The sequence below is a fragment of the Phyllobates terribilis genome, unplaced genomic scaffold (assembly GCF_046119375.1).
Source record: "Phyllobates terribilis strain yellow unplaced genomic scaffold, ASM4611937v1 Scaffold_2__4_contigs__length_985480577, whole genome shotgun sequence".
Taxonomy (NCBI): domain Eukaryota; kingdom Metazoa; phylum Chordata; class Amphibia; order Anura; family Dendrobatidae; genus Phyllobates; species Phyllobates terribilis.
Window position 1 is genome coordinate 736,445,068 of NW_027362762.1, and position 14,424 is coordinate 736,459,491.

The 14,424-nt window shown below is 43.2% G+C and overlaps 1 protein-coding gene across 4 annotated transcripts in view; it reads right to left on the bottom strand.

Annotated features, from left to right (window-relative positions):
• Nucleotides 1–2,316: 2,316 nt before the first annotated feature.
• The window catches only part of LOC141227176 (EF-hand calcium-binding domain-containing protein 4B-like), a 143,747-nt gene continuing 131,639 nt past the window's right edge, over nt 2,317–14,424 (bottom strand). For 3 of the 4 annotated variants that reach the window (XM_073667211.1, XM_073667210.1, XM_073667208.1), the window contains exons 15-16: nt 6,902–6,978; nt 2,318–5,441 (exon numbers count right to left, since the gene is read on the bottom strand). In XM_073667211.1, the coding sequence (XP_073523312.1) occupies nt 5,351–5,441; nt 6,902–6,978 (168 nt within the window). In that variant the 3' untranslated portion in view covers nt 2,318–5,350. Of the gene's footprint in view, nt 5,442–6,901; nt 6,979–14,424 lie in introns of all 4 variants that reach the window. The other variant, XM_073667209.1, reaches the window with a different exon arrangement.

Consider the following 14,424-nt stretch of genomic DNA (forward strand, 5'->3'; position numbering starts at 1 on the left):
TATGTCACATACATTTTATAAAATGACCAATAATACCACATACAAAGGAAAAATACCATCACACCATGGCCAGAACATATATTACCATTATATAGTGACCAAATAATACCACATACAAGGAACAAATACCACCACACCATAACCAGACCACATATTACCATCTCATAGTGACTGAATATTACCACATACAAAGGACAAATATTGCCACACCATGACTAGACCACATATTACCACCACATAGTGACTGAATAATACCACATACAAGGAACAAATACTTCCACACTATGACCAGGCCACATATTGCCACCACATAGTGACTGAATAATACCACATACAAGGAACAAATACTGCCACACCATGACCAGACCACATATTACCACCACATAGTGACTGAATAATACCACATACAAAGGACAAATACTGCCACACCATGACTAGACCACATATTACCACCACATAGTGACTGAATAATACCACATACAAGGAACAAATACTTCCACACTATGACCAGGCCACATATTGCCACCACGTAGTGACCGAATACTACAATACTGATCATTGATAAAAAAAACACAATACTAATATTACCATAACTGCCATTATATACAGGTGCTCTGTACATAGTATACAATGTATAGTGTCAGTGTACAGGTAATACAGTGATCATCAGTGACATTATACACAGGAGCTTTGTACATAGTATATGGTGTATAATGTCACTGTAAGAATATCACACTGACTCACCAGTGACGTCTCTAGTTGACGTCCTTCATCTTCGCTTTTCTCCTTCATCCAGCGCAGACCGCCATCACTTCTTCCAGCCAGGACTCGTCTCTGCATAAAATAACACACAGTTATCTAGAGCATATTCACCAACTTCTACACTACGCAGCTGAATACAGAAGTGCACCCACCATTAATATATAATTAGTTATTATGCAACCACCATTACTCTTTCCCCTAATTCATTACCAGTCACAGTCTGTCATCCTCAACGCCCCCCCACTCTCCCAATTCATTATATTTACATGCCCCCCTCCGCCCCAATTCATTTTGTCATGTGCTCTCTCTCCCCATCCTCAATTCATCATTATTTGCTCTTCCCCTCCAAATTCATCATTTGCTCTCCTTCCACTCCCAATTCATCATTTGCTCTCCTCCAACTCCTAATTCGTTATTTGCTCTTCCCCCTCCCAATTCATCATTTGCTCTCCCCACCACCCACTCCCAGTTCATCATTAGCTCTCGCTACCCCCCACTCCCAGTCCATCATTATCTCTCCCCACCCTCAGTTCTTCATTTGCACTTCCCACCCCTCTCCCAGTTCATCATTTGCTCCCATTACTCCCAGTCTGTCATATGATCCCCTCACTCCCCCATTCCCAGTTCATTTGCTCTCCCCACCCCCCACTCCCAAATCATCATTAGCTCTCCCCACCCCCCACTGTCAGGTCATCATGTGCACTCCCCACCACCCACTCCCAGTTCATCATGTGCTCTCCCCCAAATCATGTGCTCTCCCATTAAATTAATTCAATTTAAAAAGAAAAGTTTTCATACTTATCTCTCACACAATCACCTGCAGCCCCACTTCAGCGTTTGTGCCATCTCCAGCACGTCATAGAAGAGGCGGAGGGACTCCCTTGGAGCTGCACGCCTGTGAGAGCTCCAAGAATCCCTGGGCTGAGATGTACACCGTGCTCCGACACAAAATACCCCTGGGCCCGGTGAGCAGAAGCACAAGATGGGGAGCTCTGGACTGGGCCCCTGCTCTTTATTGCTGTTCACCGGGCCCCATACAGCAGTAAGGGCAGTAATGCCCTGATGACGGCCCTGTACGTTCATGTAAGCGAGCCCTCAAATGTAGGAATAAAATGCTTTTGATAGGCATTTTAGGGTTTGGGTGCTTTTTTCCACTGAAATTTTAGAATTAATAAGTCGAAAAAAACAACCCTTTGAGTTGAAGTAATTGGAAAGGTTAGATGTTTTTATAAGATTATAGCTGCAGCTTGCCATATTGCACTATTTTGACTGATGAATTGTACAATCCACTAATGCACTTTCCCCATCTGAAATTTGTGTTTTGAATTTCACGTTTTCTCTTCAGTGAACAAAAAGGCTAAAAGAACCTTGGAAGCAGCACAAAATAGGCATTATGTATTTGCATTAAAATCTCAAGCATTTAGTAGAAATATAGAACACATGAACACTGACACCCACAAAAAGACAATTTGACACATAGATAGAAATGAATTATTAAAATGTTTTTATTTCTTAATCCTCGAGAAAATTATAATAATATGTATACAAAGCAACCCAAGAATTAAAATGGTGCCTTACCTAAATACTGATGATCGCTAGTGGGTTTATCTTAAGAAAAGTCAAAAATAGTAGAACATGTAACTGTAATTTTGGTGGTAATTTTCACACAATGCCAGCCATGATATACTATATATTAAATGTTACCTTATTATTTTCAGTGGCTAAGTTTTCTTTAATGTTTATATTCTGGCTTTTGTTCAGTTCAGAAAATGTATTCATATATACCCATATCTTTCAGGAATGTTGACAATAGAAATGAGATAATCTTTTTTAATTTTTCAAATTTATTTTTTAAATGATGTTTTTTCTATTTTATTTTTTATTTTTTGAACACTGCAAAGTTTGGATCTTTGAATATAATATATTAGATCATGGGATTATTTTTATTTACATTCCTACATTCATCATTGTCTGTGCATGTAAAATGCAGAGGCATCTATTAGCACATACATGAGGTATTACTTGAGAGGTATCATTGCTGTACAGCTTAGGGTATATTTTAAGCCTTGGTTATCAGTTTGAAAACATCAGTCCCGGCGGCCCCACAGGTTGCAATGTCATGGCTAGATCAATGTAATTACTGTATAGCATTGTCATTGAGTGCTAATGAGTTAAAAAAAATGAATTGTTTGTCAAAAACTTTTACATTTTGCAATTGAACTATAAATATAATTATGTTATACCTTCTCATGCCATGTTCAGGTGTGGTGGTTTTGCTGTAGATTTTACGCTAAATGTGAATAAGGTTTTCAAAAGCTGATTTGCAAAAAGTGAAATTTAATCAGTGGATTAGTTTGCCTCTGGTCATAGTCTGTATATTATCTCATAATGAATTGCTATATCCTCCTAGTTTTGTAAAATAATTTAGTGGTCATTTGTAAGTGAAAACTTATTGAGGAACAAGGATCAAGGTAGGAAAATGAATCATAAAACTGACAAAAAAATCGAAGGAGCTCTTTTTTTGTATTTTCACAAAGAAGCATCACAGAACTGATATGTATGGAAAAACGTAGTCAGTCGTACTACATAATTCAATAGTGAATTTGCAGGGTTAAAGGGGTTTGCAAACAAGGTTTAACTGCTGTGAAAATTGTAGCTGAATCTCTGAGTTTTTTTTGTGCACAATAATACACCTGATCCCTCACTTAAAGGGGATATCCAGGAATATTACATTTTTTTCAGTGTGGGCTGAAGAACTAACGGGCAAGTAGTTGCTAATTACCTGCCTGTTGTGCCTGTCCAGCGCCGATCTCTGCTAGCACAGAGCAGTCACAGATTGCTCCTGTCGGTGATTCAGAGGCTTCCACTGATGTCACATTGACAGAGCAGTGGCTTCTCATTCACTCTGCTCTGCTCACAGGGCATGACTTCCCATGTTATGCTGATTGACAGCTGGCTCCCCGCTGCGTAGCTGCGGGGAGCAGGCTGTCAATCAGAATGATATCAGCAGTCATGGCCCATTGACAAAGCAAGCTAGAAGAAGAAGAGCTGCTCTGTTGATGTTTAGCAGTTGAAACTCCTTTAAGGTTTCAGGGCCTCACAGCTGGTGTGAGAGCTGTGAACATTGGCAACATAAAGGGCCTCAGTGCAGATCACCTCAGTTCACATAGGCTGGTTCTCACAAGGCCAGCGCAAGTGCCAAACTGATGAGTGTTGATTTCACCGCTCATCATCAGTCTGACACTCGCGCTACCCCTGTGAGAACAAGCTGTTGTGAACGGATGTGAAATCAGTAAGGTTAACTCAGTTTACAGCGGCTGGTTCTCATGAGGGCAGCAATTATTTTTTTTTGTAATAAATGGGTAAAAGAGGGCAATCAGGAAGAGCAGAGGCTAAGCGCCAGAATTGGCACATCTAATGGAATGCGCCATTTCTGGGGCGTCTGGTCTTATAAGGCTGGGAAGGAGCCAGTATCCATGGCCCTTCCCAGCCTATTAATATTAACCTGTAGCTGTCTGCTTGGCCTTTGCTTGGTATTAAAAACAGGGGGTACCCCACATAAAAATTGGGATCCAAAAAAACTATGTGGGATCCCCCCTAACCAGCAAAGGCAAAGCAGACAGCTGCAGGCTGATATTAATATGCTGGGAAGGTGCATGGATATTGGCCACTTCCTAGCATAATAAGACCAGCTCAGAGCTGTCTGCTTTCCCTTGGCTGGTTATAAAAATAAGGGGGACTGCACGGCTTTTTTTATTATTTATTTATTTCGCAACGTCAAGCCGGGTCATGTGCTGCGTCAGCCAATACTTGGCATGGCTGTGACTTGGCTGGAAGTGCAACAGCCTTTAAGCTTGGTGAGTGACTGTGCTGCAGCCTTTGAACAAGCTTTACTAGTCTGCCAAACCCAAACAGTAACATGGACGTACAGTAAGAAGTCAGTGTTCGGGGTTCATTACTGGACTCTAGGTGTCCGGTACGAACCTCAAACTTTACAGTTTGGGTTCACTTATCCCTAGAAATAAGCCATCACGTGAAGTGTCTATCCGTGACTTATTCACCTCTCCCCACTGAAAACAATAGCATACTAGGCCGACAATTAATAGTTACCATAAGGATATGTAGAACCTCTTTTAGTACCTGCAAAGTTTTGCTACAGGAAGACGCAAGTGCTGTTTTTCCTGAAGCATCTTCTTCAGTTGGTTTTAGCGGTGGCTTCTTAACTGGCCATTTTTTGGGCTTGTATTTATCAACTAGTGGAAGCCACTTGAACAATAGACTGATCACATCTTTTAACTGCTTTGCATCTTTGCAAACCTGAGGCAGTTAAGAGATGGTCGAAAGACTTAACATATGAACAGCCAGTAGTTTTTACATTGCAGTGCATATGCTCATTCTTTTTAACGTTTATTGAGTGCTTTTACAAGCACACATCCTCTGTCATATGAGGGAAGGGAAATGACAAAAAGGAAATGGTTCTTTCTAATTTTGAATTTAAAGTTCTATCGTCCTTTCATGAAAAGCAGAGCTATTATTCGTCATTTCTTAAAGAAATCATCACAATCTTTAATACAGGTGACATGGAGATTCAAGTGCAACACTTTTTTTTCGTCAAAGTTTCCGATCTTTCTAATGTAACCACATTATTTTTCATGTTCTCCTCGTGCTCTCTTAGGGACCTGGTGAAGAAAACACATTTCACATATTGTGTTTTTGATTTAAACATTCAAACCAATTTTAAAAAAACTTTGGATCTTTCTACCATCTAATGAGGAACTTATCGTATCTAGGCAAATAATAAATGCACACGCCATAAATGTCAGAGATACCCCTTTAATGAAAATTATTGTACCTGTTAATTATGTCATATTTCAAGATAGGATTCTGCCCAATAGAAAAAAATGTGGTATTCTTCATCAGATGGCATCATTTTAATATGTTTTCAATTAGAAGCATTTCTCAGACAGAATATCTTTTTGACATGAGACTGTAAAGAGGCACCAGGCAGCCATGACTGCCAATTGTGTGGTGCGAAGTCGGCTACGCCATGTGAAGAGGGCCTTAGCCTGAGAAGCCCATGCATGGCTTAAATTTTTAAAATTTTAGGGTTTTACTACAATTACATTCAGTCTAGGCAATTCATCTGGACATATCCTATCTAGTAGAATTTCAGCAATAACTGTTGGCAAAATAGGGACATTTAAGGCCACAATGGCACTGGCCAATTTCAAGCCAGTAGCGACTTGTGATCAACTATATTCAAGTCATTCCTTACTTGTTTACTGATTGAGGAGCAATGAGGGGGACAGAACAACCGCTAATGCAATTGTTGTACTACTTCATACAGTACATGTTACCGGCAGCACATTACCTGCTTACAGAAAGTGATGTGCTCCCAATAAAAAGGATATTTATGTATATATATAAAAATCCAATCACTCAACGAACAAGTGTTTTTGCTCATTAAGCTGGTGGCTGCCTGCATGTTGTACCAGCAGATAATCAGGAAAAAGCGCTCATTTGCTGATCAGGAGGGACTTAAAGAGGTTGTCTCAAGTTAAGAAATGAGTACTATTGCAAAGTGCTTGTAATTCTCCAGAACTGAAATATTTTTAATTTTAAAGTGTACAGCTCAAAGGCCTAGGTTACCGGCCATGTTACAGTCCCAGCCTGGCCAGTTACCTAGATGAGGAGCGTGCAGTGCAAGCAGGCTCTATTCCTTACAGCCTTCTGCACTGAAGATGGCTGGACCTGACCAGCCTCATTATCCCTGCGTTTTGCACCATGCTGCAAAGGTAAAGCTGTCTCTGTTAGCAGCCTAGGAGAGAGCACAGATTGGACCAGCAAACTTTCAATCTTCAGTTGCACACCACCCCTAGGAATGCAAAAAGCCAGAACGATGCCCTCCCAAAGATTTATCTTGAGAAAACCTCTTTAAGCTCAACTCCAGTACAACCAAGAAATCAAGGAATGTCCCAATCTCTACTAGGAACGCCACAAACTCAAGATGCAAGATGTCCACTTTTTATATAAAATCCATTCCTTTTAGGCCTGGAAAGTCTATTGCTCTAAAAAATAAGGACAGTCTCAGCAAATAAGGGAATGTTGGCAATTATGTGATTGTATAGGATTTTATTACCTTACTATCTGTATTAGTGATTCAGTGATGTTTTTTCCTGATGCCGCACTGCATTCTGTGAATAGTAGCTTGTGCTCCTAAAAGAAAGTTACATAAGTATGATGAGATAACGGTATGGGAAGGGGAAAATGTGTGAGGAGACAGCAGTATTGGGAGGGAGAAATGTGTGAAGAGACAGTATGGGGGGATGTGTGAGAAGACAGTGTGGAGAGAAGGGGGGAATCTTAGAGAAGACAGTATGGGGAGGTAGAAAATTGAAAAGAGACAGTATGGGAAGGAAAGAATGTGTGAAGAGACAATGTGGAGAGTGGGGAAAAGTGTGAGGTGACAGTATGGGGAGGGTGGAGAAATATGTGAGAAGACAGTTTGAGGAGTGAGGGGTTATGTGAGGAGACAGAATAGGAAAGGGGAAATGTGTGAGGAGACAGTATAAGGGGGGAAATGTGTGAGGAGACAGTATGGGGACGGTGTGAATTGAGAGCAAACTGTATGGCGAATGGGGGTGAATTTATGAGGTGTCAGTAGGGGAAGAAGTGTGTAAGGGGACAGTATGGGGGAATATGTGAGGACAGTATAGGGAAGAAAAGTGTGCGGAGGCACAGTAGAGAGCCTGGTTAGTGTAGGGGAGAGCAGTATAGATAAGGGCCAGCATGGGGAGAGAAATGTGTGAGTGGACAGTATGGGGGGAGAAATGTGTGAGGAGACACAGTATAGAGACTGGGTAGTGTGGGGTTTAGTATAGAGAGGTGGCAGCATGGGGGGATAATGTGAGGGAACAACATGGAGAGGACAGTATGCAGAGGGAGGTGAGAAGTTGGTACAGGAGAGAGACTGGACAGCATAGGGGGAACAGAGTGAAAGAAGGCAGTATGAAGTGGGGCCCTGTGAGGAAAGAAGAGGATAGTGTGGAGGCCATGTACCATAAGAGTGATAGTGTGGGAGTCATATTTTTTGCAAGAAGCACAATGAGGGGCAATTATTCAGAGATATAGCATAGGGCAGATATTTTTGTTCAGCAGCATTATAATTACACGGCTACTTTTAAGGGCACCGTTTCAGGATGTGTTGCAAAAGACCAGAGAAGAGGGAAGGCTGAAGAGAAGAGTTGTGGATGTGAAAAGTCATTTTATCATCTGGACAAGATAGAGAAGAAAAGAAAAAGAATGACTCCACTCAGAGAAGATGTCACCTATAAGGTGCCTGGATGTAAATGGTTATTGGTGGTACTGCCTGCGTTTCATCAGTCCAGTGGTTGCTTGCTGCATGGTCTGTAGTCTGATGGTAGCTGTTAACAACAAATCCATGCATCTCCTAACCATTGTAAAGGACATACTGTAGTTGTAGGTTTATGAGATACAATTGTATATGCTGACTTGACATTACAATTAATCGCTGTACTAAGCTTGGTCATGTATTCAGGTACTGATTGTGGTTCTAGTGCTATATTTCTGCACTATTGACGGTTCTGGTAATGTATTTATGTGCTGATTCTGATCTTGTACACATGTAGCAATCCATAATTTGTCAGATAACATGATATATGGCTATGTTAATAAAATATTGTGCCGTCTGACAATTTGAGGATGACTATATCTGTATTTATGTTAGGAATATTAATTAGAAAATTAAGCACTGTAGCATACCAAATCCTAACAGTGTGTAATATATCTCAGGGCACAGTCAGATGGTCGTATAACACAGACGAGGATTGCATCGTAGTGCATGGACTGGTCTACGGCTCTCTTGACCCAAGCGTGACAGCTGCATAAAAATACATGCTGTCATGCTAGGGTCAGGAGAGTGTCCGGCAAGTCCAAGCATTGCGATGCGATCATCATCTGTGTTATACAGCTATCTGACTGTGCCCTTAGGATTCGGTTCTGACTAATGATGAGTGAGCACTAAAAATGCTGTGGTCTAGCAAATTGGAATGCTCGAGTGCTCGGACCAAGTAACGAGCCCAATGTGAGTCTATGGGAAACTTGAGCATTTTTCTGGGGGCTCCCCCCGGCGGTCTGCAGAGGGCCTAAAAATTGCCCAAATCGATGGGTACAGTGCTCAAATGACATGGGAACAGCATGGAGAAGACCCCTGGAAAAATTTCTGACTCCCAGGTCACTGCTATCAACAATGTTGTCACAGGTATTATGCCACTTTTACGGACTCACAAGAAGACATACAAAAACAAAACCAAAATGGATGTTCCTGGGAAATATGTTAAGGAACATCCTTTCCAGGGTAATGACTTGGCAAAATAAATATACAAAAACAAAAATGCTCCTCCACACCCTGAGCTATGTTTATACATGGCATTTTTGCACTTTTGCATTGCTTTCAACCAAGACAAATGCATTCACTGGAAAACGTCATTTTAACATTTTACAACCTTATTTGGCCATGTGGTGTGTGACCCAACATCAGACACATCCTGTTTCATTTAGGATGGAGGGACTCTGAAAGTCACAAAGCCTATTTTTATAGGGCCATCAGGCGGCCCTTACTATTCTTAAAGTGCCAGTAGTCGGCCCTTGCTATTGTTAAAGAGCCATCAGCTGGCTATGCTTTGTTGTTCCCATTAATAACGAGTGGGTCTACTATACTGTTATTGCATATGCAGTGACTGCAAAGGCTGCCAAAAATTTGGAGGAACTCCAATGACCCTTACAAGAGATGTAGGTGTCAGAGGGCCTCCTACAAAAAATGCTCCCATTATTAGGAAGTGTGTCTCCCATACTGTTTGCCTATGCAGTGAAGCAACGGCTGCCAAAAATTTGGAGGAACTCCAATGCCTCTTGCAAGAGATGTAGAGGTCAGGGGGCCTCCTGCAAAAAATGTTCCCATTATTAGGAAGTGTGTCTCCCATACTGTTTGCCTATGCAGTGAAGCAACGGCTGCCAAAAATTTGAAGGAACTCCAATGCCCCTTGCAAGAGATGTAGAGGTCGGAGGGCCTCCTGCAAAAAATGCTCCCATTGTTAGGAAGTGGGTCTCCCATACGGTTTGCCTATGCAGTGAAGCATCGGCAGGCAAAAATTTGGAGGAACTCCAATGTCTTTTGCAAGAGACGTAGATATGTTGATATGGTACATATGGTGGTGATATGGTGGTGGAGGATGAGGATGCGGGGAAGGAGGAGGACAAGAGCAAATAGACAAAATCAGGAAGCGTATACCCATGTCTGGGTGTGAAGACAGGTGCATGGGAAGAGAGTTAGACCTCCCAAAAAAAGACACTGTATTTGAGTTTATGCTACGCTGCTATCATTTGGTGGTGTTGAGAAGTCTAGCCCAATCCAGCCCTTATTCATATAAGAGTCAGCCTGTCAGCATCTTCAGTTGACAGGCGGTATGCGCTATCGGTTATAATTCCACCGGCGACACTAAAAACCCTCTCTGACAATACGCTATAGGCAGGGCAGGCTAGGACCTCCAAGGCATATAGTGCCAGTTCATGCCACGAGTACAGCTTGGATACCCAATAATTATGAGGCACAGAGAAATCACGAAGGACGTTGGTATGGTCGGCAAGGTACTCCCTCAGCATCTTCTGCAACTTTTCCCTCCTTGAGAGAGTACCCTGCACATCAGGGCCTGTGCGATGGGAGGGTCTGAGAAAACTGTCCCAGAACTTTGACAATGTTCCTCTGCCTCTGCTCGATTGCATTTGTATCTCTCTTTCCTGTACTCCTTGGTTGTCCAACGAACTGTGACCTCTGCCGCTGGCGTTTTCAGATGGGAATTTTTTTTAATAATACCACAACAAGGGCTTTCCCGTACTGCACCATTTTTTAGACCTGTCCTGCAAGGGAATAAGAGACAGAAAGTTCTCCTTGTAGCGTGGGTCTAGAAGTGTCACAAACCAATAATGACTGTCACCTAAAATTTGGACAACGCGAGGGTCACGGGAAAGGCAGCGTAACATAAACTCAGCCATGTGTGCCAGACTGCAAAGAGGCAAGACTTCTGTGTCCTCACCAAGAGGATGACTGACCATGCTCTCCTCCTCATCCTCCTCCTCTTCCTCCTCCTCACTGTCATCAGGCTATCCACGCTGAACAGACCGTATGACAGTTGTGCAGGTAGTACTGTCTATAGCGCAGGAAACTATCTCCTGTTCTTCCTCCTTCTCCTCCTCCTCTTCCTCATTGTCACCCAATCCACGTTGGGATTAGATGAGGCTGGGCTGTGTGGAATCACCCTGTATGGTCCCTTGCTCCATCTCATCGTGCTCCGCCTGCAATGCATCCTCTTTGATTGTGAGCAGAGAGCGTTTCAGAAGACAGAGAAGCGGGATGGAGATGCTAATTATGGCATCATTGCTGCTCACCCTCTTGGTGGAGTACTTAAGGTTTTGGAGGATGGTACATATGTCTGACATCCATGTCCACTCCTGAGGTCTTATGTGTGGAGTCTGACCTGAATATCGATGGCCTTGTTGATGCTGGTAGTCAACAACTGCCCTTTTCTGCTCATAAATCCTTCCCAACAACTGTAAAGAAGAGTTCCAACGCATGGGGACATTGCAGATCAGTCATTGATCTGGAAGCAGCAAACGCTGCGGAATCACGGCAAGAGCAGAGGAATCTGTAGCTGACTTTCTAAAATGGGCACACAGGTGGTGTACTTTGACAAGCAGATCCGACAGATCCGAGTAGGTTTTGAGAAATCGTTGAACCATGAAGTTAAGCACATCAGCCAAGCATGGTACATCTGTGAGATCGCCTCGCCTCAGAGTCGCACCAGGTTCCGGCAATTGTCATACACGACAATGCCTGGCTGTAAGTTCAGCTGTGTCAGCCACAGATCTGCCTGCTCTTTCAGAGCTGTCCACAACTCTTCAGCATTGTGCAGTTTGTCATCTAAGCATATTAGCTTCAGCACAGCCTGTTGCCCCTTGGCCGGGGCAGTGCTGCAGTGCTTCCAGCTTGCAACTGATGTGGTCATTTTGGAGATGGAGACTGAAGTGGAGGAGGAGGAGGTTCCGGAACTGTAGAATGTGGGGGGCAACCCTGATTGACCCAGGGCCTGCAATCCTCGGCGTCGGAAGGACATGTTCCGTCCCAAGGTTTGATTGCGTCCCGGCTTCCACTATATTGACCCAGGGTGCCGTCAGCGAGATGTACCGTCCCTGCCCACAAGCACTTGTCCATGGTGGACTTTCCCAGTAACTGTGTTGTTGAGGGCACGTCTAATGTTCTGGAACACTTGCTCATGTAATGCGGGGACGGCACACCAGGAGAAATAGTGGCGGCTGGGGACCAAGTATCGAGGGATGGCCCCCGCCATCAGGTTGCTGAAAGCTTCCATCTCCACGAGCATAAAAAGCAATATTTTAAGTGCAAGCATTCACAAAATGTGTGAATTTAGTAGGGTGGCCTATGGGGCGTTGGCTGCATATTTGCGCTTGCATTCCAAGGACTGGGGTAGGGACAACTGAACACTGCACTGGTACAAGGACATGGACGTGCTTGCTGATGGTGCTAGTTGAGAGTGTGCAACGACAGGTGCAGGGCGTGAGACATCTTGGCATGCGCCATAGACAGGGGATTGGTGTGCACGCACAACAGCGGAACAAGCAGTGGTGTCACCCGCAGAGAATGTTGCTGGACCCTAGGTTCGGCCCACTTAGTCGGGTGCTTTGCTGCCATGTGCCTGATCATGCTGGTGGTGGTCAGGCTGCTAGTTTTGCTACCCCTGCTGATGCTGGCCTGGCAGGTGGTGCAAATGGCCTTTTTGGGGTTATCTGCAAAGTCTTTAAAAAATAACCAGACTCGGGAAGACCTAACAGTTGTACTGGCAACTTCTGTCGTGTTAGCGTTATGAGGAATGCTTTCCAGCCTTGTGTCTGCGGCCACCACACTGCTCCTTCTTGCCTGTTGTGGTGCTCCCTCCCCCTGTGTGCTGCTGTCCTTGCTCTGCATGTCCTCCTGCCAGCTTGGGTCAGTTACTATATCATTCACCACTTCGTCTTCCACTTTCGCACCCTGGTTTTCCTCCTGACTTTCTGGCAATTGTGTCTCATCATCATTATCATCCACCTCTTGCGACAGTAATTGCACATTCCCACCATTGCCTTCGTGTGACTGTGGCTGCTCCAATATTTTGGATCGCTACACGCGCTCTCCTCTTGACTCGCTTGAAGCTGACCGGGCAAGAGGCCCGAATCTACAAATGGAAAAGTGAACAACTCTTCTGAGTGTCCAAATGTGGGATCAGTCATCTCCGGGCACTCGGCATAGTGGGAGGAAGGAGGATCAGGGTGAGGAATATGCGGTCCAGACTCAAGGCTACTGAGACTTGACCGTGTGGAAGACATGGTGGTGGTGGGGGTGGCTAAGTGACTGGAAGCATTATCTGCTATCCAACCAATTACCTTTTCACACTGCTCTGTGACAGGAAGGTCGAGCGACAAGATGTGGGTGTTTGTTGTGGCACAATTTCAGCTTGCCCACGGCCATGTCCTTGGCCTCTGCATTCACCATCACGTCCACTTCCCTGTCCCTTGCCACACACCTTGCCCATTTTTAAAGGAGGACAATATTTTTCACGTTCACGAGAAATGGCTGATTTTAGAATGCAGTTATATGTGATACGTCTGACAGAGAACCACAATTTTAAATAGCAGACCTGTAATTTGCTAATACTATCCTTCACAGACACCTAGTGTGAATAGCTTGACCAACACACTGCAATGGAATGAAAATGGAAGAAATGTCAGATTTTGGAACACTCTTATAGGTGTTATGTTTGACAGAGAACCACGGTTTTAAATAGTAGGCCTGTAATTTGCTAATACTATCCTTCACAGACACCTAGTGTGAATAGCTTGACCGACACATTGCAACAGAATGGAAAAGGAGGCTAATATTTTCCATGTTCAGTTTAAATTTCTGGATTTTTATCGCTGAAATATGGAACAGATCTGGCTTTATTCTGCAGTGAGAACAAGCAAATGAAGCAGAAAAATGGTGTACTCTGGATTGCTTTTTAAGCACATAACCAGGATTAAGATAAAAAAAAATTCCGTGGCCCCTGATATCTGGGGCTATGTCTACAAATATCTGTAAGAACAACAGCAGCAGAAACGTTCAATGGACCCTCTTGCACTATATGCACTGCAGTCTGCCACATACAGTGCCTGCCTGCCTAATTCCTGTTATCACCACTGAATATATGCAGCTGGATTGGCCCTCAGAAGGACTGTTAGTTCAGATTATATATATATATATATATATATATATATATATATATATATATATATATATAGTACAGACCAAAAGTTTGGACACACCTTCTCATTTAAAGATTTTTCTGTATTTTCATGACTATGAAAATTGTACATTCACACTGAAGACATCAAAACTATGAATTAACACATGTGGAATTATATACTTAGCAAAAAAGTGTGAAACAACTGAAAACATGTCTTATATTCTAGGTTCTTCAAAGTAGCCACCTTTTGCTTTGATGACTGCTTTGCACACTCTTGGCATTTTCTTGATGAGCTTCAAGAGGTAGTCACCGG